This window comes from Ursus americanus, chromosome 21, assembly GCF_024610735.1.
Source record: "Ursus americanus isolate L20-20 chromosome 21, mUrsAme1.1.p, whole genome shotgun sequence".
Taxonomy (NCBI): domain Eukaryota; kingdom Metazoa; phylum Chordata; class Mammalia; order Carnivora; family Ursidae; genus Ursus; species Ursus americanus.
The window spans coordinates 46,038,935-46,063,979 of record NC_142147.1 but is presented as its reverse complement, the minus strand read 5'-3'; the positions used below and the strand labels follow the sequence as shown (position 1 = coordinate 46,063,979).

At 56.1% G+C, this 25,045-nt stretch overlaps 1 protein-coding gene across 7 annotated transcripts in view; it reads right to left on the bottom strand.

Moving 5' to 3' along the window:
* POU2F2 (POU class 2 homeobox 2) overlaps nt 1-6,814 on the bottom strand; it is a 31,407-nt gene extending 24,593 nt beyond the window's left edge. For all 7 annotated transcript variants that reach the window (XM_087870826.1, XM_045777387.2, XM_045777481.2 and 4 more), the window contains exon 1: nt 6,748-6,814. In XM_087870826.1, coding sequence (XP_087726952.1) covers nt 6,748-6,814 — 67 coding nt within the window. The remainder of the gene's footprint in view (nt 1-6,747) is intronic.
* Nucleotides 6,815-25,045: the final 18,231 nt, after the last annotated feature.

Below are 25,045 nucleotides of genomic sequence, written 5' to 3'. Positions count from 1 at the left end.
CGCCCTCTGCCCCTCCCCCAGCCCACAATGTTCCTGTCCACACCTGACCCCCACCTGGCCTCCTGGCCTCCCTTTTCACATTCAGCACACAGGCCCGGCAGCCTCACTCAGAACTCAGAACTCCGACTCCAACACCAACCGGCTCTGCCCCGACCAGGTCCTTGGACTTACTTCTGGGCCTCATCTGGGACTTCAGCCTTGAATCCTGACTGCACACCCAAATCCAACCCAGGAGCCCCAGCCTACAAATGCAATCCCATGCTATCGTCCCATAAACCCAGGACATGAGGGGAAGGGGCAAACAGCAAGCTGGCCCTGGGGACACAAAGCAATGCTCTACCCTCACAACACTCTGATGCTGAGAATGGAAAGGTGAGCACTTACCAACGCTGAGCACAGTGTTAAGTATGATTCGGAGCTCACAGTAGCAGTTGGTGCTAATATTACCCCCATTTTACAGAGAAGGAGCACAGTGAGACAGAGGTGCCCCGATTGGACACCTGTCTTCATGACTCCAGAGTTCCCGCTTCTAATCAGGACTGCTATGGTCTAGTGGACCCCTGCTGTGGCTTCCACCCACCTCATCTCCAGCTGTCACCCCTACTCAAGTTCACCCTGACTGACGCTGACTCAAACCCAACCCTTTCTGGTCCTAGATCCCATACAAACCTACGCTTCTGCCCTACCCGTTCTCAGTCCCCTTACCCACCCTGAATCCCAACTCCCATCCTGATGGCACAAGTCCTTCATCTGACCTTGACTCCCAGTTTGGCCTTAGACCTTACTCGTGACCCTGACTCTGACCCGAAGGTCTCCCCCACAACACATTCCACATCCCTGCCTAAACCACGATGCCCTATCAAAGGGGCTGTCCAATTCGAGCACGTTCCGCACCCAAGATATTTAAGGAAGGCCAGCTAACGAGAGCTAGGACGTCCTCAGCAACTGGAAAAAAAAACAAAAAATGTCCAGGAATTTTGCAACTGAGGGTTACTCAACATGAAACGCCGCTCGGGTTTAAAATTCCTGATTAAAAAGCCAGGTCACACACTGCTCGTGGGAGTATAAATCGATATAAGCACAATTCAGGAAAACTGAAGAGGTGCCCCCTCCCTAGGACCCAGCACATCCGCTCCCGAGCATCCTCCTGAGACAGAGGAGAATCCTGCCCCCGAGCCCACGGGCACACAGCAGCCCCTTCCAAATGGCCCCAAACTGGAAACAAGTCAAGGGCCTATCAGCGCACGGACACAGTGTGGTATGTCCATACAATGAAACGCCCCACAGCAAGAAAAGGAACAAACTCCAGCATCACACGCACCACTGACTCTTGCAGGCACGACACCAAGGGAAAGACATCAGACACAAAAGCAGACAGACAGTAGGATTCCAATTACAGGAAGCTCAGAAACAGGCAAGATGATATCAGATGGCCAAGGTCAGATTATGGGTAACGTCTGGGGGCTGCTGACGGGGAATGAGCGTGAGGAGGCCTGCAGGGGGTTGGAAATGTTCTGTATCGTCATCTATTTGGTGGTTATGTGGTTCCGTATGTAGGGAAAAATGCATCAAGGTGCACCCATAAAATTTGAGCACTTTACTGTAAGTATGTTTTCACATTAAAAAAGAAATTAAAAGCTTAAAAAAAAAAAAAGCCAGTACACAGTATTAAGGCATAGGCTGGTGAGGTGGTGTGGGGAGCAGGTGCCCAGGATGCTATGAGAGCTCAGGCTCTGCTTCTAGGCACTAGGATGGCGGTGAGTGACTAATGATCTTGAGAGACACAGGAGGTGGTCCTGGGTGCTGGTCCCAGGTGAGAGACCCCAGTCCTGACTCCAGGACACTAAGGGCAGGGGTCCTGCCTAAGCCTGCCTCTACATGGCCCAGAACTTGGTCCAGCTCCCAGCAATTGCTAATGCTCGTGCGATACTGCATCCCACCCCTCCTAGCATCCCTGAGACCCCTGCTCCAACCCCCCTCTCCGGCCCTTCCTCCCAACAAGTGTCCCTCTGGCCCCAGGGAGATCCTTCCCACAGCCTGGCCCTGAACCTTTCCACAGCTCTCCATCTCCCCAAGAAAAGCCCAGATAGGGTTTTTAAAGAGGTAATCAAGTTAAATGAGACCATTACGGTAGGCCTTAATCCAATATGACTGGTGTCCTCATAAGAGGAGGAAATTGGGACACAGACACACAGAAAGTAGCCCATGTGAAGACACAGGGAGAAGTGGGCCCTCCCAAGCCGAGGAGAGAGGCCTCCGAAGAAACCAACCCCACTGCCACCTTGACCTTAGGCTTCCAGCTCCCAGATTTCAGGAAAATTAATTTCTGTTGTTTAAGACACCCAGCGTACAGTACTCCGTGACAGCAGCCCTGGGAAAATAATACAGCCTCCCACAGTCGTGCCCTCCCACTGTCCTAGCCCTGAGCCCACAGGGCTTCTGTGTCTGCGTCCTTTCCCACCAGACCAGGGGGCAGGCCTGCTCTGACTCACTGCTGGCTCCCTGGCATCACCCAGCTCAGAACAGTAGGTGCTAAATGTTGCCCTGTCCTGCTAAATGCCCCGTCCTACTGTCTCTCTGCCATTTAACATGTTTCCTGAGGCCTTGCTGTAGGCTGCCCCCTCTGCCTGGAAGGCTGTCCCATATTCTGTCTGCCTAGTGACCTCCTACTCATCCTTCAGGCCCCAGCACAGGCTCTGTCCTCTATGACAGTGCCTTCCTCCACCCCGGCTCCCGCTGGCCCAGCCTCTCCCCTGGTGACTGACCTAGAGGCTGCAGCCATCTGGGCCCCAGTATGTCTCCCCCATTAGACTAGGAACCCCTTGAGGGCAGGTCTGACTCATCTTGGGGTCCCCAACACTGCCCAGCCCAGGATGTGTGGGTCGAGTGCACAAGGGTGCCCCAAGACCCTGATCTCCCTCCTTCCTCCAGGCCTTCGCCTTTGCCCTTCCCCCACCTAGTGACCTTTTCTTCTCCACTAGCAAACTCCTGCTCCTCTTTAAGGTCCCAGCTCACACGTCACCTTCTCTGTGAGGTCCTCCCTGACTCCTCAGGTGGTTAGTGTCTCTCTTCTCTGGGAACCCCCTGCCTCTGCCCCCTCACACACTCTGACCCCCTGGGCAACAACGTCCCCCTGCCCCAGCCTATGAGCTCCTTAGAGCCCAAGCTGGTGTCATAACAGCCCTGGCTGGAACTGTGTCTTTGGAATGAACGAATGCATGCAAGAATCTCTGACAGACCAGGACCCAATCTTGTCCCAGACAAGCGTCTCTCCCTGCTGCCACCTGCCACCTTGATCTTGAGCACCAATCCCCAAGCAACTCCAACCTAAACCTTTAAAGTAACCTCTGCAGGGATAGTGGCTGAGGAGGCAAAGGTGGCATGAGGGAAATCATTGAATCATGCCCACCAAAGATGAAGAGGGGACTCCATTTCCACCACAGATCCAAAGCCAAATGTTGCCTTAACACCTGAGGGCATTGGCAATCCCGTTAAGAGGCCTGCTGAGGTGCCCGTCCTGCAGGCTGTTGGCCTTGGCCCAGGCCCCTCTCTCTTGACTCTAGAGAAACACAGACACCTACTCCTACCCAGACACTCTGGTTTCACTGGGACAAGGGGAGACCTGGACATCTGGATTTTTGAAAAGCCACCAACTCCACCCCCACCCCCACGCCCACCAGGTGATCCTAATATGCTCCGGCTCCCTGGCGCCTGGCGCCTTCCGCCGCAGCTCATCTCAAGGCCTCGTTCACACAGAAAGGCTGCTTGGTTATATGACCATGGTCACCCCTCCCTTCTCCCATCCCAGGAGGTATATAATTCTTTAGAGGGCCAGGCAGGACAAAGCAATGCAGAATTCTACTGGGCCCCCGGAATCCCACCATCCTGGAGTCAGACACACCCAGGGCTACCCACACCCTTGGGGTCACACTCGCTTGCCCCACTGCCTCAGGCCTGGGACTCTGGGTCCCCTCCGCCCTCCCCACCCCTCCCTCGCCCCTCCCTCCCCGGACTTTCACTTCTCCTCTGCATTTCCCCCAGCCGGTTTTAGCAGACTTGGGCCAGCTTCTCGTTAGCACTTACCGAAAATGGGACTAAATATAGAGGGCTCAAGGGCTGCCCCTCACCCCTCCTGGCCCCTCTTGGCCTGTCCCCTGGGTCTCCTGCCTTCAGAGCCGGCTTCGATCAAGGCTGCGGCTTGGGAGCCCCTGTGGGCAGGGTTCGCACTGCCGGGAACCTCTGTGGGCCCAGCTGGCCCGGTCCCTGCCTCCCTAGGAGCAGCACCTCACACCCCACCGCCCCACATCTGTCCCTGGGTGGCCTCAAGGGAGTGAACAGTTCTGAGCTGTCAGGAGGGAGGAATGGAGAGAGAGGCAGCAGACACAACAAGAGAGGGTGGCCCCACAGCTGTGCCGACAACAGGCAAGCGCTGCCACATCGCACACACACCACAGCCTCAGCCAGGCAGGGCCCAGACGAGGACAGAGACCACACAAACACACGCAGGGACAGGTGTGCACAGATCCCAGGCAAAAATGTTGGCGGAGAAGACATACGCCCAGACACAATGACATGGGTAGATTTGCAAAACACACACCCAGACATGTGCATGCACACCTGCACTTACACACACACACACACCCCGAATCACTCCCCAGAGTCACTCACAGACATTCAAATAAACATACATGTACACACACACACACACAGGTCACTCAGACACACACACACACACATGCACACGCACCCCGAACCACACCCCAGAGTCACACACAGACATACAAATAGACATATATGTACACACACACACATGCACACACTCACACTGTCACTCACAGACATACAGATAGATACAGATGTGCATACACACATACACTCAGGTCGCTCAGATAGACACACACATATGCCCAGAGTCACTCAGACAGACACACACAGAGACATGCACACACACCCATACACACACACACAGTTACTCAGATACACACAGATGTGGATATACACATCCAGAGTCACGCACAGACAGACATACAGATTGACACATAGGCAGACACACCCATACCCAGGCCACTCAGACAGACATATACACAAATGTGTGCACACTCACACGCCCAGAATCAGCTCATCCTGGGAGGTGGCCAGGGTGGACCCCTGAGCCCAGTCCACAGGTGTGGAGCCCAGGCAGGACAAGTGATCTGCCCAAGACCATGCAGCATATTAACGCGTGTCCAGGCAGGGAAGCCAGGTGGGCCTCCCAGGCAGGGCGGCTCTGTGAGAAATCCCCAGTTAGGGGTCTAACTCAGTACTTCCAGCACGTACGAGGCCCCCATTCAACCCCAGACAGGGATGAGTCCGTGGTGGAGTAGACAGCATGCGTGTGCAGACACCCTGGATCTCCGTGTCTACACTGTATGTGTGCACACATACACAGTTGCACATACAGTCACCCCAATAAATAATCACGTGCCATCTTGCAAGTAGTCTTCCCTCCATCTCAACCCCCTCCCTCACCTCCTTCGCCTTGCTCATACCCACTCATCCTTCGTATCTCAGCCCAGACGTCCCCTCCTCCAGGAAGCCCTCTCTGACACCCCAGTGGCTCAACTGGGCCGGTCTTCTAGGCTCCCACGACTCCTGTGTCTCCAGCATCCCAGCCCTGACCCCCTGCCCATGCCTCCTCCTCTATCTGGCAACAGGTCTGTCTCCCCCGACTGGGAACTCCAGGAGGACGGACCGAAAGCTCCTTTTTTCAGTTGTATACCAACACCCAGCACGGAACTGCTCAATAAATACATGTTGTTGAAGGATCCCAGGGATGCCCGCGCACACAGATGCAGATAGGATGGTACACGCCAAAGAAGGACTCACATCCACTGACACTCACGAATGTGACACACACCAACACTCACGTCTATACGGCCGCAAATGAAACAATCACGCAGTACTGACGCTTGCTGTGTTCCAGGCACTGTGTTAAGCATCTACACACATTACCTCATTTAACTGTCCCATCAGCACTGCTGGGAGATGACTATCATTATGCAGAAATGGACACATTTTACCAAATGAGCCAACAAATACAAATCACCTTGTATGGTGCCTGGCACCCAACATTCACTCAGTCAACTGACATATAATAAATTTTCAGGCAGTGATAAATGCCATAAAGGAAAGACAAAGCAGGGCAAGGGGACTGAGAACGGCGGGATTGGTTGCCAGTTCAGACAGGGAGGTCAGGGAAGGCCTCCCTGAGGAGGTGACATCTGAGACAAATGAAGTGAGGCAGTGAGCCAAGAGATCACTGCCAAGGAGAGCCCACAATGCCACATACAACAGCCCCTCACACACAGACACATGACAGGCACACTCAGAGGACTCAGAACTACCACTCACAGACACACGCACAGAAACTCACACACACTGAAAAGTCCTGCAACTCAGTGTTCCCACCCCTTTGCAGTCCCCAACCAAGAAGCCCACCCACTGGCCCTCCATGTAAGAGCCTGTTACCACTACGGGGCTCCATCCTCCCCATCCCCCAGAGCCCTCAGAACACTGCAGCACAGATGAGGGGAGAGATCAGAAGCCCCCAGGTGTCTGGAGTGGAAGGGAAGGGGAAAGAGGAGCTGAGCGTGGGGACGCAGGGTGGGAAAGGGGGAGCTGCTGAGGTACAGAGTGAAAGAAAGTAAGAGGAGACAGCTAAGGAGGAAAGTCAGGGCAGGCAGCCGGCGCTGGCCCCAGGCCCCTTACCTGGAGCCCCCATGCTGGAGTGAACCATGCTGCCCGCCCCGCAGGGCTGGGGGAACAACTGTGTCATCTCCCCGCCCTCTCTGGGGGCCAAGCCCTCTCAGCCGGAAGTCACCCAGGGAGGAAACCACAGGGTCCGCCCCCTTCAGAAGGGAAAATACTCCGGTCCAAAGGCCCACCTCAGGAGGCAGAGGACCCCAAATCATGTGTGTGTTGGGGAAGTGGGGGTGGTGGGCCACAGGACAAGTAGGCTGGAGGAGCTGACTCCTCCAGCTGGGTCTCCAGGAGGTGCCTGCAACAGCTACCCCAGCCCTCTAGCTGCCTCCACCAAGGCAAACACATCTGGAACAGGGCATGTGGGTCTGGGAGACGGTGTGCCCATAACAACAACAACACTAAACACTGGCTAAAGTTTTGGGGCGGGAGGGGGGGACTTTCAAAATGCTGGGCTTGACAGGCACACTTGACAGGCACTATCTCTTGAGGTGATCACCATTTGCCCCATTTTACAGACGAAAAGACTGAGGGCCAAAGAGCTGAGGTGGCCATTCCGAGGGCCCAGAGCCAAGAAGCGATGAAGCCAAGAAGTACAGCAGGAAGAGACCTTTGCGGTGGGTGTCCTGCAAGGCTGTGGGAAGGGTGGTACCCAGCCATGCACTTGTCCGCAGGTGAGGCGTCCGTCCACTGAGACGAAGCGGTGCCCATGGGCAGTGGCAGTGCGGGCGACGGGGCGGGGCCTTGGCCCAGAGTGGCAAGACGTCTGCCAGGGGGCAAATGCGGGAGCCTGAGGCGGTTCGGTTAAGGAGCCCCGGGTCCCCCCCCCCCCCCCCCCCACTGACCGCCGGCCCTTTTCAGAACTGCGCTCCTGGCCCAGCATTTCCCTCCGCGCCCGCCAGAGGGCGGCAGCGCCCAGCCAATAGGCCGGAGGGCGGGGCCGGCTGCGGAGGAGGAAGCCCCTCCCCCCGCTCCCCTCCCCGCGCCCCCCCCCCCCCGCCCCCGCGCGCACACCTGCGAGGGTCACACAAAGGCGCAGGACTCCCAGCGCACGGCTGCGCACACAAAGGCGCGGCCGGGCCCGCTGCCCTCTTCCTCCTCCCTGCGCCCGGTCCGAGGCTGCCAGGCCCCCTGGCGCTTCCACACAGCCAGCCTGCCCGCCCTCGGCCTCGCAGGACTCGCCGAGCCCACCCTGAGGGATCCCTAAACCACATGCGCGCGCAGACGCCTGGACTCACCCAGACAGACACATACACTCAAGTATTTACACACATGGACCCCAGCACTTCACACACACGTGTGCACACGCAGACACACGGGAACCCTCCTCTGTGTGCTCAGGGTCCAACACCAACCCTCTCTACCCACCATTGGTGAGTCCTGTGTACAGAAACCCCTCTGCTCCCTCACGTGGGCACAAGGGCACATCTACACGTGTGTGCCCAGGCGTGCTTCCTGGCCATGCGTGCCCAAGCTCACACCCATGCACACTCAGGCAGGCTAGAACACACAGGCAGACCTTCATGAGTGCCCTTCCTTCTGCACCCATGCCCTGTGCACCCGGACACGCCCAGGATGGCAGGCCCACTCACTGGGGATGGCCAGCAGCTATTACATCTGTACAGAGGGGACAGTTCCCAGCTATCTACACTCCACACATCCCATATCACAAAGGCCGTTGCACTGAGGAGGTCCAGAGACCACACAGCATCAACCCAGCTCTAATTCAGACCTCCGGCCTCCTGGTCCACCCCTGTCTCTTTCAGATGCAGGGTTTCTGTACATGAGGGCCTTCCAGACAGCAGTCTGGCTGGTGGCAGTGAGTACTGGAGTCTAGTCTTGACACCATAGGTTGTTTTGATTTAGGATTTGTCTTCAGGGGCTTGGAAATGAGTCACAAGGACATTATGGGGGGCCAGAACCCCACCAAGCCACCCCCATGCTCCACCATGGACATAGTCAGTGTCATCCATGTCAGTACCTACTTTTGGACATACTGGGTGTCAGCCCCTTAGGGTGAGTGTGAAGAGAAGCACCACCCATTTCTGGTGCTACCCTCTCAGGTCTGTAGCTGAGTGGGGGAGCCAGGGAAGGCCTCAAGCACTCCCCCAAGAGATAAAATCGCCCTACATGTCTTGCCTCCCAGGCTGACTGAGTCCCTGAGCTGGAGTCACAGAGTGGAAGAAGAATGGGTCTGAGATGTCTGCCTGCCGGGAGAGGACAGAGGGGCAGAGTTCGGGGCCACGGGGTGGGGAAGGCCTGGCAGCCAGGAACGGGAGGCCCAGGCAGGGCGTATAGTGGCCTCTCAGCCAGAGAAGAGGCCTCAAGCAAAGCAGGTAGGACATGGGAGCTGGGGAGCAGTGGGGGGCCTCTAGGGGTGCGGGGAGCCTGGGAGGGAGGCGGTGCAGGGGAGGCCAGGCTGGGCTCAGGGCTGAGCGGTAATTAAAGGAGACGTAGGGGGCTCCCCAGGGCCAGCGGGGCTGGTAACTGACACGCGGGCCCCATTGCTCTGCTCATATTTCTCACCGGATCGATACGTTTGACTCCCGACAAGACAATAATCGCTTGTACGCGGCCGGCGAGTCGATCAAATACATTATTAGAGCGAGGTCCCCCGGGGGCCCGGCGGGGAGTGGTGGGGGGGAGCAGCCAGCCCACCGGGGACAGCAGAGCGGGATTCTTCACCCCTCAGGGCCCCCAGCGATGGCCTCTTCCTCTCTCTTGCCCCTGGGGACCCTCTCTGTGGCTTGGTTCCCCGGCTTCTTTCGGGATTCCCGCTGTCTCCGGCGACCTCTCCACTCAGCCCCCCACACGTCCCTGCTCTGCGTGGGGACCCAAGGGGTCTTTCTTCACAAGCGCTGCCTCATCTGTAGGGCTGCGCATGTGGGAGCTCAGAGAGGCCCCTCAGACCCCCAGCTTGGCAGGAGATAGGGAGACAGGGATGCAGGCCACACCGAGTCAACAGCTGGGCCAGGAGAGGAACTGGCGATTCACTGATACCAACCTCCTTCTTCATCTCAATACACCGGCCTTCAGCACAGAACAGGCAGGGCAGCCTCTGGGGGGGGGGAAGGGGGGAGTCAGGAAAACTGGCTTAGGGACCCAAACACATAGAACAGGATGACGAGTGGCACGCAGACACAGAGACAGAGAGGTGTCTGGCTAGTCCTACTGCAAGGCCATCCTCCAGTGGACAGCAGGAAGTATCGAACCAAACCTAGCCTCGGCCTGCCCTGGGCACTGCTTGCTCACCTCTTCCCCCACCTTCCTGGTTTCTGGACTTGAGCCTTCATTTCCTGTTTACACACCTGCTTCACCCTCCATCCTGCCCTCAAAACTGCTTCTCCTGTGCCCCCCCCCAAGTCAAGGTCAAGCTGTAACCACCCCATGATCTGCTTCGGAGCATCCAGGGACTTAAAAATATATGTCTTCTTTGCTATCATCACCCACACCACCAGCAGCAGCAGCACTGTGTACTCTGTGCTAGTTGAGCCAATACATTTCTAATTTTCATGACAATCTGAGAAAGTAAGGTCTATGATCATCCCCATTTTACTGATGATTGGAGCCCAGAGAGGTGAAGTCACTTGCCCCACGTCACACAGCATGTGAATGGCAGAGTCAGGATTCTAACCCAGACCTGTCCTCCGCACAGCTTGCTCTCTCTCTACTGCACCATGGGCCTCCTTCAAGCTTCGAAATGCTCCCCATCCTCCAGTGGACAGCAGAAAGCCCGCTAAGGAACACCAAATCTCCTCGCGGCCCACAGCCCCACTCCCGCAGCCCTTAGTCTTGATATTTAGCAATGCAGTGACTCCCTCTGACTCCTCAGTTCCTGGCTGAAGGTAGGCCAACCCTTCCATGTCCTTCAATTCAAATGTTTCCTGCATGTCCCTTGGTGCCAAACCCTGGGCTAGGGCCTGAGGACCTACAGATGAGCTGGGCTGAAACCTGCCTGATAACCTGATGGAAGACAGAGGGCGGTGTGGTACAGAAGGCTTGTGAGGAGGTGGCATTTACACAGCAGTCTGGCCTGTTGGAGAATGTGGGGAAGCGGGCTGCCAACAACGGGAACAGAAGAGGTGGGAAGGGAGGTGCGTATGGCTTGGTACACAGCAGACAGGGCAGATAGAAGAGACAAAGTGGAGAGGCAGAGCCAGACCCCAGGGCCTTGCAGGCCAGCCAAGCATTTTGGATTTTACTGCAAGCACAGCGGGACGCCACTGAGAGGGTCTTAAGCAGGGAAGTGACATGGTTCTGTGAATGTTTTTGTGGACGATTTGGGCCCCCATGGGAGGCCAGACTGAAGGGCTGGAGTGTGAGGAAGGTCAGCTGTGAGGAAATGGGTGGTGTCTACGTGAGATGGAGGGGATGATGGCTGGGGCCAGGGTGGTGGCAGTGGGGGAGGAAAAGAGCAGGTGTCCCTAGAAGCAATTGTGAGAGTAGACCCAACAGGATTGGTGATTTGCTGAAGGTGGGGTAGGAGTGGGGGGAGGAGTCAAGAATGAAGCCCAGGAGCAAAGAAGTACCTTTCCCGCCTTCGAAAGGTTGAAGAGAAGGGAGACCTCAAGCTGGGATGAGAAAGATATGGGCAGGGCACCATACGTGCCTTAAGGCTGGATTTGATGTTGTAGGTGGAAGGCTTTTGAGCAGGGACAGTGTGTGTAAGAGATCTGTGGCATGAGGACAGGCTGGTGGGTGGAATCTAGAGACAGGCTGAGCAGAGAGGAGGCTGGGACAATGGCCAAGATGACAGGGAAGTTGGGGCCATGAGGGTCCATGTTCATGTGGCTGGGTAAATACTGAGACCATCACCGATGGACAGTGGGAAGGAAAGCAGACGCCCAGGTCAGTGCTGGGCGCAAGATCAGGAAGAGACACCTCAGAAACAGCGAGGTCTATGGACCAAGAAGCCAGCAGATACTTAATAAATTCACATGGACACAGCATTCCTCACTGTATCACCTTCAACTTCCTGACGCCAATTTCCCAAAACCTGCCAGAATTCCCAAGAGTTCACCTCAAGTAAGAAGAGATCGAGAAGCACTGTGATATGACTTCAAGAAGACAAAAGTCACGAGACCAAGCAGATCCCCATTCTGAACTGGCCATTTGGTGACCTAGGGCAGCCCCTTACGTGCTCTGGGCCTCAGTTTCCGCATGTCTAGGTGGGAGGGCCTGGAGGAGCTCGCAAAGGCTTCTTCCAGCTCTAACAATCCGTACTTGAATGAAACAAGAATGGGCAAGATAGTCTGATGGAGCAACTGGCTGTAGGACAAATACAGGGAAAGACAGGGAATGTATTGCAGGCTTATTCTAAGGAGGACCTGGCTGAGGATACTCGGGGCTCCGCTGACTCCTCACCTTTTATTGAAGATTTTTGTTATCCCCATTTTAAAGAAGTGAGGGAAAGTGAGGGCCACGGTCACAGCTAGGCTGGGGCACACCACCGGCTCTCTGACCCCAAAGCCTGTGCCCAAACTGCTGTGCTGAGCTCACTGCTCCTCCTGGCTTGTACATGTCTCTCTGAGATTGTAGGTCATCTGAGAACAGGGCCCTTGGCATCTATCAACACATACCCACCAGGGCCTCCAAGGAAGCTAAAGGAGCAGGGGCCTGGCCCCGGGCCTTCCCCTGACAAGGCACCGCCCTTGGCCCAGGAGCCCCTACCCAACCCCATGCTGTCCACACCAATCCAGCCCAGGCTTCCCAGTCCTCCAGCCTGACTGCCGGCTCAAGGCCTCCGTGGTCCCACAGGCAGGGAGGGAGCTGTCCAAAGGCTGAAGCACAAGGGCCACCGTCCTTGGTCCAGAGGCTCTCCAATAACTCTGCTATGTCTCTGGGACAAGCCCAGTCCCTGCACCATCGCGGCCTTCTGGGCCCTGCAGGGCTTCACCGCTGCCCACAGAGAGCACCGCACACCAGCCACACTGGAGGAAGCCGAGTCTGTCCCCACTGCAGGGACTTTGACCTTGCTGAGCCCTCCCCTAGAATGCTGTTCCCATCTCTTCCCATTCCTCTTGTCCTTGAGAACTCAACTCAAAGGCTGCCTCCTCCAAGAGGCCCTCCCTTAGTCTCTCTCCACACCATCACCTGGTTTCATTTTCTTCGTAGTGCTTTCTAGAACTCAACTACTTCCCACTTGTTTTACTGTCTGGTTCCCCCTCTGAAATGGAAGCTCTCTGAAAGCAGGTGTCTTTTTGTCGTCTTGTTCACTGAAGTACTCCCAGCCCCTAAAATAGTGCCTGGCACACGGCAGGTGCTCCAACCCTCTCTGTTGAATGAATAAATCCCTCAGGGCTCCCAGAGCCCACAGAATGAAGTCCAAGCCTGGCTCTCCAAGCCAAGTGGCTGAGGACCTCTGCCAACCTGTGCAGCCGTTTTGCCCTCAGAGCTCACCTTCTTCCTCTGGTCAATACCTTGGATTTCCCTATGTGCCTAGCCTTCCTGCCTCCTTTGTCAGCCTCAACTCAAATCTCCCCTCCCTGGAAGCCTTCTCTGACTCTGCCAGAGGCCCAATTAATAGTAAATGACCTCGTCTTCCCACAGTCCAGGCAGCATTTTGGGCTTTAGCACCAATGGCACTGCATTGCAATTACTTCCCATTGAGGCTGCCCCACAGGGCAGCGCTTGAGGCCAGGGCGGGGTCCGATCATTACTGTGGAGTCAGAGCCCAGCACTGGGCCTGCAGGCAGGCCGGGCTCCAGAATGTTCATTGCATTAGGGCACCCACCCTGCAGTCTCTAAATATCTGTACAGCATATCTAAGCACTGGTTTACGAGTTAGATATATGAGGATTTGCAGACTGGTTCCTCCACTCACTTGCTGTGTGACCCTGGGACCTCTCTGAGCCTCAGGCACCACCTCTGTGAAATGGGGGCAGAACCATGGGCTGACAGGAACATCATTAATCTTAAATGTAATACTTGCCACCATGCACAAGGAGTTCAGCAAGTTCACAAAGTGTTCATCACATCGAAGGTTTGAAAGAGGAAAATCAGCAACAACCGGGATACCACCAATAAAACAGTGTCTGAGTAAATCATAGTATATTCAGCCTCAGTATGTGGTCGTGAAAGACAATGAGATAGACCTACAGAGGTGGACCTGAAAAGTTCTCCAAGCCACTGCTGAGTGAAAAAGCATGCTGCAGAAGGATTTATACAATTTAATATCATTTATATAAAACAACTACAAACAACGCCACACATTTTCTGTGGGTATGCAGGTAGCAACAAATGCAGAGAAAGGTCTGAAGGTAACTGACTAATGACAGCTACCTTTGGTGAGGGGACCAGATCGGGGAAGCAGAGGGTTTCTAATCTTTTCTGTTATGGTTTTGGTTTTTATAATCAGATCATCTCTATTTTTTGAATTAAAATTAGAGTACATTAAATGAGACATAGGTGGCAAGCTACAAAGGAAAAGCAAAGAAATGGTTATCCCCAAAGTGAAGACAGTGGTTACTTCCAGCAGGGGTGGGGGGTGTTGTTGGAGAAGGGCCACGTAGGGATGGGGGCTGCTGGAAGCTGGTGGCCTTCTTGATCCCAACCCGAGTGGTGACGGCACAGATGTTCTCTTGATAAAGATTGATTAAGCTGTACGTTTATGACGTGCCCACATGACTGTGCTTCCTGCGGGCAGGGGCCAGTTCATACACGTCGTAGTATTGTCTGCTCCCCACCCACCCCTAATTCACTGCACAGAAGCAAACCTTCACACAAGTCCTTGCTCAGTAGGGTGCGCCCCATAGCTGCGAGCGCTCCCAGGGACCGAGCCGCTGTCCAGGGTACTAACGTCCCAAGCCTGCGAAGCCTGGGGAGGCTGACAAAATATGCTAGCTTCGGGACTCCATCCTAACTGGCCACTGCTCAACCCTGCCATGTGACCCGACCCCGGCCTGTCTCTACCACATCACCTCCCATCATGCCTCTGCAGTGCCTCAGGACCTTTGCACTCTCCCCCTGCCTGGTGCCACCTTTCCCCACATGTTCTGTGGTGCATTCCCTCACTCATTCCCGGATTCCACTTACATGTCCTCAACACAGAGAGGTTTTGGTCATCCCGCCTCACGTTAGCCTTTCCTCTCCTCCTTTCCATCCTCTCCCAGCACCTCTCACTGCCTAACAGTCAAGTTTTCGCAGGTTACATGCTTGTTTATAATCTCCCTCCTCCCTAAATGTCCAAGCCAGGAGGACAGGGAGCATGTCTGTCCTGTTGGGTTTTATCTTGCTTTTAAAAGGGCCTCCACTGCCCCCAATTGCATTAATCATAAGCTTTGGTTCACCACATACTTCCATTGTTGGCTGGGCAAACCCCTTGCCACTATTTACTTGCTTATTTTATTTATTTTAAATAATGTGTTCATGTGAACCCAACATTCAACATTCAGAGTGGAACGATGAAAATAATCTGACTCTTGCCTGACTTGTTCACGCTATGTCCCCAGCACCCGCCACATAGGAGGACCTCGGTAGGTATTTACTTAAGAATAAGCTAAGGGACAGTGACCTCCATACATGCAAAAGGAAGCTAATGGGACTGCCTGCCTGGCCTCCCAAGGAGGCGGATGGGGGTCAAGAAGAAATCAAAGGCCAGGCCTTCCACTAAGCTCCCCTGTCCTCCCTGGTGTCCCCAGCCCCTGCTCAGCCTGGCCCAAAGTCTCTTCTGTGCAATTCAACTCTACACCTTCACAGAGGGCCCACTCTACCAGGCCCTGTGCCAGGAGTTGAGGACACCGGGTGTATCAGCCCAGGACCCCACCCTTGAAGAGTTCTGAAACCACCATGCCCCAGCCCCCGGCTGCCCGCTGCTCTCCTGAGCAGTACGAGCAGCCAGCTGGCGCCTGCTCCGTGCAGCCATGTGCTCTGTGCTCTCCTTGCATCATCTCTTGGCATCTTCCCAATGAGCTAGTAGAGCAGGTGCTGTTCCTTTCCCCTCTTTCCAGAGGAGCAGCCCGAGGTGGGCCTGAGTGGGCAGGGACTTGCCCAGACCAGGAAGGGGCAGGGGGATTCCAGAACCCGGCTCTCCTTACCCTCAGGCATGCTCCCTGCATTTCTGCAAAAGCACCTAGCGTGGCGGAAAAGGTGTCCGCTTTGGAGTCTGATAATAGGTGGTAAGGTAAGGTCCCAGCGGTGGGGTTCAGTGAGCCACGGGCAGGAGTGTCCCTTGGGCCAGCTGTCCCATTCACGAAGGCCTCATGGAACAAGACTCCCATTTTTGACTTTACAGTTGGGTGCCACTGCCAGACCACACCACCTGGGGGACACTATGAATTTTGTTTTACTAAATCAAATAATTTAATACATGACCTGGCAAATATTAGTTATTTGCCATTTTGTTGTTGAGAACACAAGTCTATAACTCCATTTTGGTGTTCCTTTATTCTTAGCATACATAGAAGTGGGTCCTAGGGTTCTCTCAGCCTCTATGAAGCTTACTGAGTCCTTGCTGTGTGACTTCAAGCAAGCCACCCAACCTCTCTGAGCCTCTCCTGGAACTATGTGGCCTCTGAGCAGCATCCACAGAGGGCCTTGCCTGCAGGAGGTGCCCCATAAACATTTATTCAGAGGTGTTTAACTTGATAAAATCGCATTGGCCCACATTGTATGAGACAGTCCCTGCCACAGTGGAAACAAACTGTGAGCTCTGGACACTTGAAGGAAAGTAAAGGATCAAGGGACAAGTGTAGGTTTTTGGTGTGACAACCATTTCCTGAGATGGGACAAGTTCCTAGAGGAGCTCAGAGATAAGGAATCCAGAATTCTGCTTTAGACGGTTCAAGGAGGTACCCTGCACCCACTGGTTAGAAACACTTTCCACGCATTTTCTCACTGAATATTCTCACTGAGTGGTTCTACGAGAGAACCATTATCGATATGCCCATTTTAGAGATGGAGAAACTGATGCTCAGCAAGGTCGAATCATTTGCCTGGGCTGACCCAGATGGAACCAGGGTCGGCATCCAGGCAGTTGGACTTCAAAGTCCGTGTCGCCGTCCACCTGCTCGACCTCTCCTCAGACCCTTGCCCAACTCTTCCCTTTGGCTTGGGCCTGGGCTTGCCATCTGAGACACCCACATGCCTCCTGTCCCTGTCCAAGCTACGGCCTCCTGCCAACAGGAACCATTCGCTAGAAGCTTTCATGTTGGTTGCCTCCCCGAGTCACAGCAACGCTGGGGTGCACACTGAACCGTGTCCCCGGGGCCCTGTACATTCTCCAAGTTCACACAGCAAGGCCAGCTGTGAGGACAGCAAACGCCTGCAGACCGACTTGCCCCGTGCACCACCTTACTCAGAGCTTGCCTCCTCCGTGGAGTATCCTAAGAAAGGCCTCTCGGTCACCTCCATGCAGGACCTCTGTCCGGCAGTGAACTTCTCCTCAGTGCCGAAAACAGCTGGCACTTCGAGGCTTGTGTAGAAAATGTTACTAAATATGCAACTCAGGATTCTGCCTCCCAGAGGCTGCCTCTGGCCTCCTAGAGAAAAAGCAGCATCTGTCCTGGTGAGAGGAAAGGCCCGGGTCTGTGCAGGGTCAGACCCTCACTCCGCCTGACCGGCCGTGTAACCTTGGATTGGCAGCTCCGCTACTCGAAGCCTCGATATGAGCACCATCCCCAAAGCCCCCTCTGATTCCTCTGTACCCCCAGGCTGGCGCCAGCTCCAGCCTCCTCCCTGCAGGTCTCGCTGCTGCCATGCCTGACCTTCATAGTCTCCTCTTGCCCTGGTACCCCAAGAGGGTCTTTCTAAAACTTAATCAGGCTGTTACTCCCTTGCTTAAGACTTTAGGGGCTTCCCTGCGTTAGGGAAATAACCCAAACTCCTTAACCCAGGCCACAAAGTCCTGTATATCTGGCTCCTGCCCGCACCTCTCATCTCTTCCCCTACCACTCTCCCCTTTACCTACCCCACTCCAAGCCACACTGCCTCCTCTCTGTTCCTCAAACCAAACTCTTTGCAACCCCAGGCCCTTTGCATGTGCTATTCCCTCTGCCTGGAAGACTGTCTAGTTAAGTCCTATCCCTCTTTCAAGGTTCTGCTCAAATGTCTTGCCTGGTCTCTGTTGGCTCCCTATAATGGTCTCTTCTTCAGAGTAATTTATCACAATTTCTGATTTTGCATTTCATTGATATTTATGCTTAAAGATCCAAATCCACTCTGGCTTATCAACTCCACAAAAGTAGACTGTGTTGGTTTTGTTCACTGCTTTATCTTCAGTGCCCAACACAGGGCCTGGCACACAGCAAGGGCTCAGCAGAGGTGTGGGATATGTCAGTTACATGGATCCTTTATGGGGACAAGCAGCTGAGGCAGGACGTGAGTCTTTTGAGCCTCAGTTTCCAGTTCTATAAAATCAAGATCATAATTCCTCCCTTACAGGGCAGTGGGGAGGATCCAAACAGATAATGAATATTGACGGTGCTTTGGGGGAAAAAATGTTCTTCAAATATGAAAGCTTGAAAGAGCTGGAACCTAGACTGGCAACATTCAGAGAAGAGCGAGAGAGAAGGGCATGGCCATTTGTCAAATAACCTTATCTGCCACACATTTTACATTTCCTCGTTCACTGACTTCTATGAGATGGTGGTTATGGCCCAGAGGAGGAAGCTGAGACTCAGAGAGGGGGAACCACCTGCCCATGGTGTCACAGTGAGTCTGTGGAAGAGCTTCGATTTGAACCCAGCACACGGAGGCAGTCACGTCTCCCATGCATCTCCAGCAGAACTTGAGCTCTTGCAGTGGGCTCTGGACAAACATTTACAGGTTGGCTTGGGCCTGAATGGCTGTCCCGTCCCGGTTCTGCCACTCACTGGCTGGTGACCTTGGGCAAGCCACTCCCCTTCCCTAAGCCTCAGTACCCCATCTGCAAAGTGGGAATGATGACCGTGCCCACCACCTACGGTGGTGGTCAGGGGGGATTCAGCCAGATCCTGCAGGTCGAGCGCTGAGCACAAAGTAAGGGGTCACGAGCAGTTGTAGGACTATTATTCTTGCACATGAGGGAGCAGCATGCGCAAAGGCTTCGGGGCAGGATGGGGGAATGATGAGCGGGCCATGGAAAGAGGGTCCATCAGAGAGGACCTCTCAAAGGAGGGGCCCCTGGAGCCAGAGAGAACGGGGATTCCCAGGTCTGCATCCAGCTGTCAAGGCGGGCAGTGGAAAGCCTTGACACATCCTACACCCTGAAAAGTGGCCCCTGTCCAGGGGCATCGTCCTCAAGCAGCCGGAGGGGGGGGGGCAAGATGGATCCTCCATCTCTGGCCCTTCTCTCCACCCTCTGTCCCCAGACCCCTCATCTCCTTCCAGCTCTCCGGGGCCCCCACCAGAATCCCATACATCTCAATCACCTGCCAACCTCGTCTCCATGCCAGGGTTCAGCCCGGCCCCAGCTCAGGCTGGCCCTCCCCCCACACAGCCCACAGGGGTCTTTCTCTCTTCTGTTGGGAAGGCCTTTAACTAATTAGAAAATTATCATCTGAAGACCGTACAAAACATTTCCCAACGGTGAAAAGTAAGGGCTGTTTTAGGCGCAAGCCAGCACGGGGCACGTGGGTCCGTGCATGTGTGTGTGTGTGTGTACCATATTTCTAACACAAACTGCCTCTTCCCACCTGCCAGAGGGGTCACAGACACACAACTCCTTCCTCCCCTTCACAAGCCAGGGAGCTGCGAGGCCTGAGGGGAGGAGATGGGAATGCTGTACCAACGTAGGGATTTGTTGCCTGCGGGGTCACTGAGTCCCTAGGGGAAGGATGGCGGCTTGAAAAGGAGACTGGGGTTCATCCTGGAATCCTCCCTCTCCCGAGTGCCCCCCTATCTGTCAATTTCCCGACGTTCAACTTAGAGATGTCTGAATCCCTCTGCTCCTCCCTGCTTGGTCCCCAGCCCTGCCTCCAGCCCCGCTCCTTCTCAGCCGCCCTCTTTCTCCCCCCCCACCATCTTTCAGGCTCCTCCTCCCTTCCTTGCTTGCTTACCCACTCCGCAGATACCTCTTGAACCCGTGAATGTGGCAGACACTGAGCTAGGGACAAGTGACGTGATCCTCAGAGCTGACGATAGGAGTGGAACCTGGGATCCCGAATCCATGCCCTACAGGACTCCCTAAAGCACAACTCTGGTCAGGTCACACCCCTGCCCTGACCCAGAGGAAAAGTCTTGGTATCCTAGGCTTGGTAGCCTCTCAAGGCCCCAGTCATGCCCATCCCCACAGGAGGGGGAAAACCAAAGTACAGGGCAGGCAAGTGACAGGAGCAAAGCCCCACGGCACATCTATGGGACCCGACCCCCAGTTCTCTGGCTCTGTCTCTGCAGGTGCATCTTCATTCTAACTCCAGACACTGGCGCCCCCAGGAGAAGAGAGGTTTGAGATCTTTTCTCTGTACTTCCTGCTAATGTTCCAAGGGCCTGGGCCTCTGTTTATTTTCACTCCCAGGGAGCAGGGAGGTGAGGGGAGGGTAGACCAAGAAAGACGGGCAATGAGATGAGGGATGGGGGGCAGGCAGGGTAGGTGAGAGGGGAGGGAAAGCGGGTAGTAGGGTTGAGAAACAGGGTGCAGGGAAAGAATGACCGGGGACTCTGCAAATAGAACAGAGAAGGGTGTGGGGGTGCTGGCATCCCTGGAGAGAGTCGGAGTCACACAGAGACAGAGATAGAAAGACGCAAAGAAAGAGAGACAAAGAGGAAGAGAGAACAGAAAGGGGGGAGCAAGAGCAAGCTCAGGGTGAGGCTCCCGAGGCCATCTGTAAACTGCTTCCCTGACACCCCCCCCCCCGCCTGACGGGGGGCTAGTGTGGGAGGAGTGTCTGAGCCCCTGTCCCCCCAACAGGGGCCCAAGTGCCGCATGGAAGGGGGAGGCACAGGCCCTGGAGGACTGCAACCGGCCAGCCCAGGGGCAGGGTAACCTGAAGTCCCCCACCTGTTCTCATCCCCTGCGCTGTTCTCCTGACTTCCGTCCACACCTCCCTCAACCTGTGGCCATCATCTCCCTGCCTGCCCACCCTGACACTGTCCTGTCCGTCCCTGTGCCCCCCCAAGACAACTCATCCACAGCCCACCTTTCTGCTCCCCCGCAGGTTTGGGGTTAGGGCGGGGAGCCCAGCAGCCTAGATGGGGAGGGGGCCGGGTGGATTATTGAGGATGTACTGGACTGCGGCTGACACGGATGAGGAGGAAGAGGAAGGGGTCTTGGTGATGGACGATGCTGGTTCTGCGGTGGGGGGCAGCGGGGAGGGGGTGGAGGAGGGCTGGGGGAGGGGCGGTGAGGAAGCGGGTTGAGGGGGGAGCAGGACCAGGCTCACATTTGGCATTCAGGGCAGCTGACAATAAAAATGCTTTATTGCCAAGAAACTGGATCGATCGGGGCTGGAGGGGGCCGGCAGGGGGGACGCGGAGGGCTCAGCGCAGAGGCCGGCGGCCGGGCCTCCGCAGCGACCAGGGCCCGAGCTGCCCTCCCCCCTGCGCCCCCCTCCCCGCCTCCTGCCCTTTCTCTCTCCTGCAGCCACCGCTTAGTTCTTATTATATTTTTTCTTATATATTTTTCCCCCAGCTTCTCCTGCTCCTGTTATTTTTTTCTTTTAATTTTTTTTAAAACTCACTGCACTCCCAATGCCCAAGGCCGCGTGGGGGCGGGGTGGGGGCATCTACCCAGGCCAGGCCCCTACCCACAGGGCATCCAGAGCTGCTGGCTCTGGGCTGAGCCCCACTTTGCCACCACATCCCCAGTTCAATCAGTCTCCCCCCAGAGCCTGCCCCTGTGGGTGCCTATCTCCCCTGCCATTCATCCTAAGGGTCTCCCTCCACCCATGAAACACCCCCCTCTCTGGTGGGCTCAGGGCCTCGGCCAGGCCTTCCTCCCCTCCCCCCTACCTGGCCCCCTGCTCACTCCCAGAGCCATTTGGCTGATGGTCAGAACTGTCCGTCAAGGGGGCTCTGAGCCCCTGGGGACCCAGATGGGAGGAGGGAAGGGGAGAGGTCAGGGGTCAGGCCACGTCCCCTCAGCTCAGCTCTTTCCCCTCCCCCTTCCTAACAAAGGGAACAGCGGCCCCGACAACGCTGGGTGGGGGTGGCCTGGTACTCAGGGAAGCAGGGAAGAGAAGGACTGTGGGGATGGCCACGGGCAGGAGGTGGGGGTGGGGCTCGCCTGCCCCTCCTCTGCCCTCCCCCTCGGGTCAAGGCTAAGGTGATTCCTCAACCTCTCGGGGAGGCTGGGCTGGGCGAGGAGGGGAGGAGGATATGGACAGACAAAGAACCGGAGCCCCAGGGAGTTGGGGGCTGGGGGGACGCACCTGGGACCCAGGCAGCCCCAGCTGAGGGAGGGGCACCAGGCACCCCTCTGGCCTTGGTCTCACCCTCTGCATGGCCGGGCCTCCCATCTGTACTAATCCCTGCAAATCCCAGAGCCACACAGAACCTTCAAGCTAGGGCAGGGTTAGATGGGGACAAGGGGGAAACTGAGGCCCAGAGAGGGGAGACTGAGCCAGGGCTAGGATGGAGGATGGAGGCACAGCCCCAGGGTTCTCAGTGCTGTCTGGAGCCTCTCTTTTTCTCTACTCCTTCCTAGGGAGACATCCCTCCCTGCTCTGCCCAGCTCTGGGGAGGTATACATTGGGGGCAGGTGGTAGAAAGTTCTACTTTGAGGGAAGATGAGGGAGAAGAGGGAGAGGCTGAGTTTTCTTCTCTCTCATCTGAGAAAGAGGGGGACGAGAAGAAAGAAATTTTAAATGTGGTGTGTCTCCAGCACTGGCCTGGCACAGCTTTGAGGTGAACTTCAAGTCGGAAAGGGCAGGAAACCAACATGGACAGGCCTTCCTGAGTGCCTGGCTATCAATGGCTGGGGAAGAGGACATTCAGAGATGTTCTTTCTTCTGCCCCTGCCCACCAACACACAGCAAAGGAGGATTTGCACTCCTGTCCACCCCCAACCCAACCCAACACTGCCTCAAAGCCTCCCAGCTGCCCAGCCCAACTGTGGAGGGCAGAGGGGAGCCAAGTCAGTGAACAGCTTTGAGCATCCCCAACTACCCCTCCACTCCCCCCAAACCCTGTGCCCACAACAGATGAAGAGCTGCCTGAGGCAGAAAGAAATGGGGGAAATCCTCTGTACTTAAATTCTTCTATGGAAGTGGCTCTCAGGGAGAGGGCCGCAGCCAAGGGGAGGTGGGGGAGGATACAGCAGGCCTCTTTTTTGGGGAGGTAGGCTGGCTGGAACATGGCCCCACAGCCCACCAAGGAGGCCCCAGATGGGCCAAGGACTATAGGGGTCCCGCTGCCCTCCCCCAAACCTCCCCTCCCTTCTCTCCCTCTCTTTCTCGGCTGGCTATCGACCGGGGCTGTGACATGGTAGATCAATACGGCAGGGATATAAAGCCGGCTGGCTGCCTGCCTGCCTCTGCCTCTCCCTCTCTCCCCGCTTGCCTTGCTTCCCTTTCTCAGAGCCGCACCCAGGTCCCCCACCCCCTGTGTCCCCCTTACCCACGCCTCTGAGGGGCCAAGCCCCCCCCCACCAACCACCCCCCTACAGCAGGAGAGCTTAGAGAGGCTGAGAGCTTGGACAGCCAGGAGAGGGGGTGAGTATGGGAGTGGGCAGGGAAGCAGATGGGGATGGGGGGGGAGTCACACTGGTAAGGTGGCTGGGATAAATTGAGGGACAGTCCCCCTGGAAGAAAGCAGGCATCCCCTCAGTTGGGAGCAGCTCGGGGAGATGGGGGCCTTTGAGGGTATGAGAGGGATGGACCTCTGGGAGATGGCAGGGAGTACCTGGGGGTGCTGGGGAGACACTGTCCTGAGCCCATGGAGTGGGGGAAGGCCAGGGGATATGCTGAAGTAAGATAAGGTGAGTGGATGCTCAGAGCAGCGGGGCAACCCCCAGGCAGCCTGCTGCCCAACCACAGAGCCCCTGGCTGCCCCATCCTTGGGTCTCTGTGGGCAGAAGCTGCCTTGACCTCGCCCCAGGGCCTGGCCTGCACGTGTGTGTGTGTGTGTGTGTGTGTGTGTGTGTGTGTGTAGTGGGGGCGGTGGGGGGTGTTCTGAGGCTTGGAACAGGAGGCTCCAGGAGCGCACTGCAGTGTCTGAGTTGCCATATGTATAGGGTACGCGTGTGTCCCCTATGTACCTGGGTGGCTGTGTATCTTTGAGTCCTTAACCTCTGCTGTGGAACTCCAGGACTGTGTGTCCCCGCGTGTCTCAGCTACTGAGTCATGTCTGTGTGACCATGAGTATGTGGGTGTGTCCCCGGGGACTCGGTGGCTCTGCGTATGTGTGTGTGCTTCCCTGAGTGTCTCCCCCACTCTGGGCATCCCCAAAGGTCTGAATGTGTGTATGCAGATCTGTCTCATGGGGGGGGTGCATATATCCCCAGGGGCACCTCAGTGACCTCCTGTACCCAGTAACATGGGGGTTGTGTGTTGTCACGTTCCAGGAAATCTGTGTGTGCGAGCCACCGCCCAAGTGTGCCTGAGCGCGGATGTTTCTGTGAGAGTGAGGGGGCCGTGGAGCAAGTCCCCATGTGTCCGTGTGTGTGTGGATTCTGTGCCTGTGTCTGTGGGTGGTTCTACGTGCTGTTGCCTCTGCGTGTGATTGGAGCTTCTTTCTTTTTGAGTGTCAGAGATCCGGTGTGCCTTCTGTGTGTCTGCGTGATGCCACGTGTCCCTGCGTGCCGAGGGCCGGGTGTATTTCCACGAGTGGGCTGGAGGCTCTGGGTGTGTCCCTTGTGTGTCATGGTGACTCGGTGCATCTGACATTGTTGGGGGGAGGGTCTCTGAGTGGGGGAGGGTGGTGAGGCAGCAGAGACTGCCACTGTGGTGCTGGCTGGCCCGTTCTATCACTATAGCTACATCGCCTCCAAATCCAAATGTGAGGGTCTGCTGCCTTCCTTTCCCGGCTGGAGGCCCCAGATCCCTGCCAGGATGGGCCCAGGGCCCCCGCCCCCTCAGCCCCCTCCCCACTTGGGCACCGGAACTCTGCTCCTCAGCACCCCCTGCTCTGGTGGACGCCACCTCAACTCCACCAAGCGACCTCCGTCCCTCCCAACCCCCCCAGCGCCACCCGCTCCCCCCGCCCTCCCCCCACCACAAGTCCAGTCCAACCCAGACAAAAGCAATTACTCCTGAGGTAGGATGTGAGTGTGGGTGTTAGAAACAGAAAATAGGGGGGAGGGAGGGGGAGCGAGAGACACACACACAGAGGCAGGGATGGACAGCCAGAGACCCAGAGAGACAGGGACAGGAGAGACAGAGGATGAAAGAGATTGGGAGAGACCCAGACACAGGAGGCGACAGAGGAGAAAGGGAGCAGAAGAAGAGCAACTGGG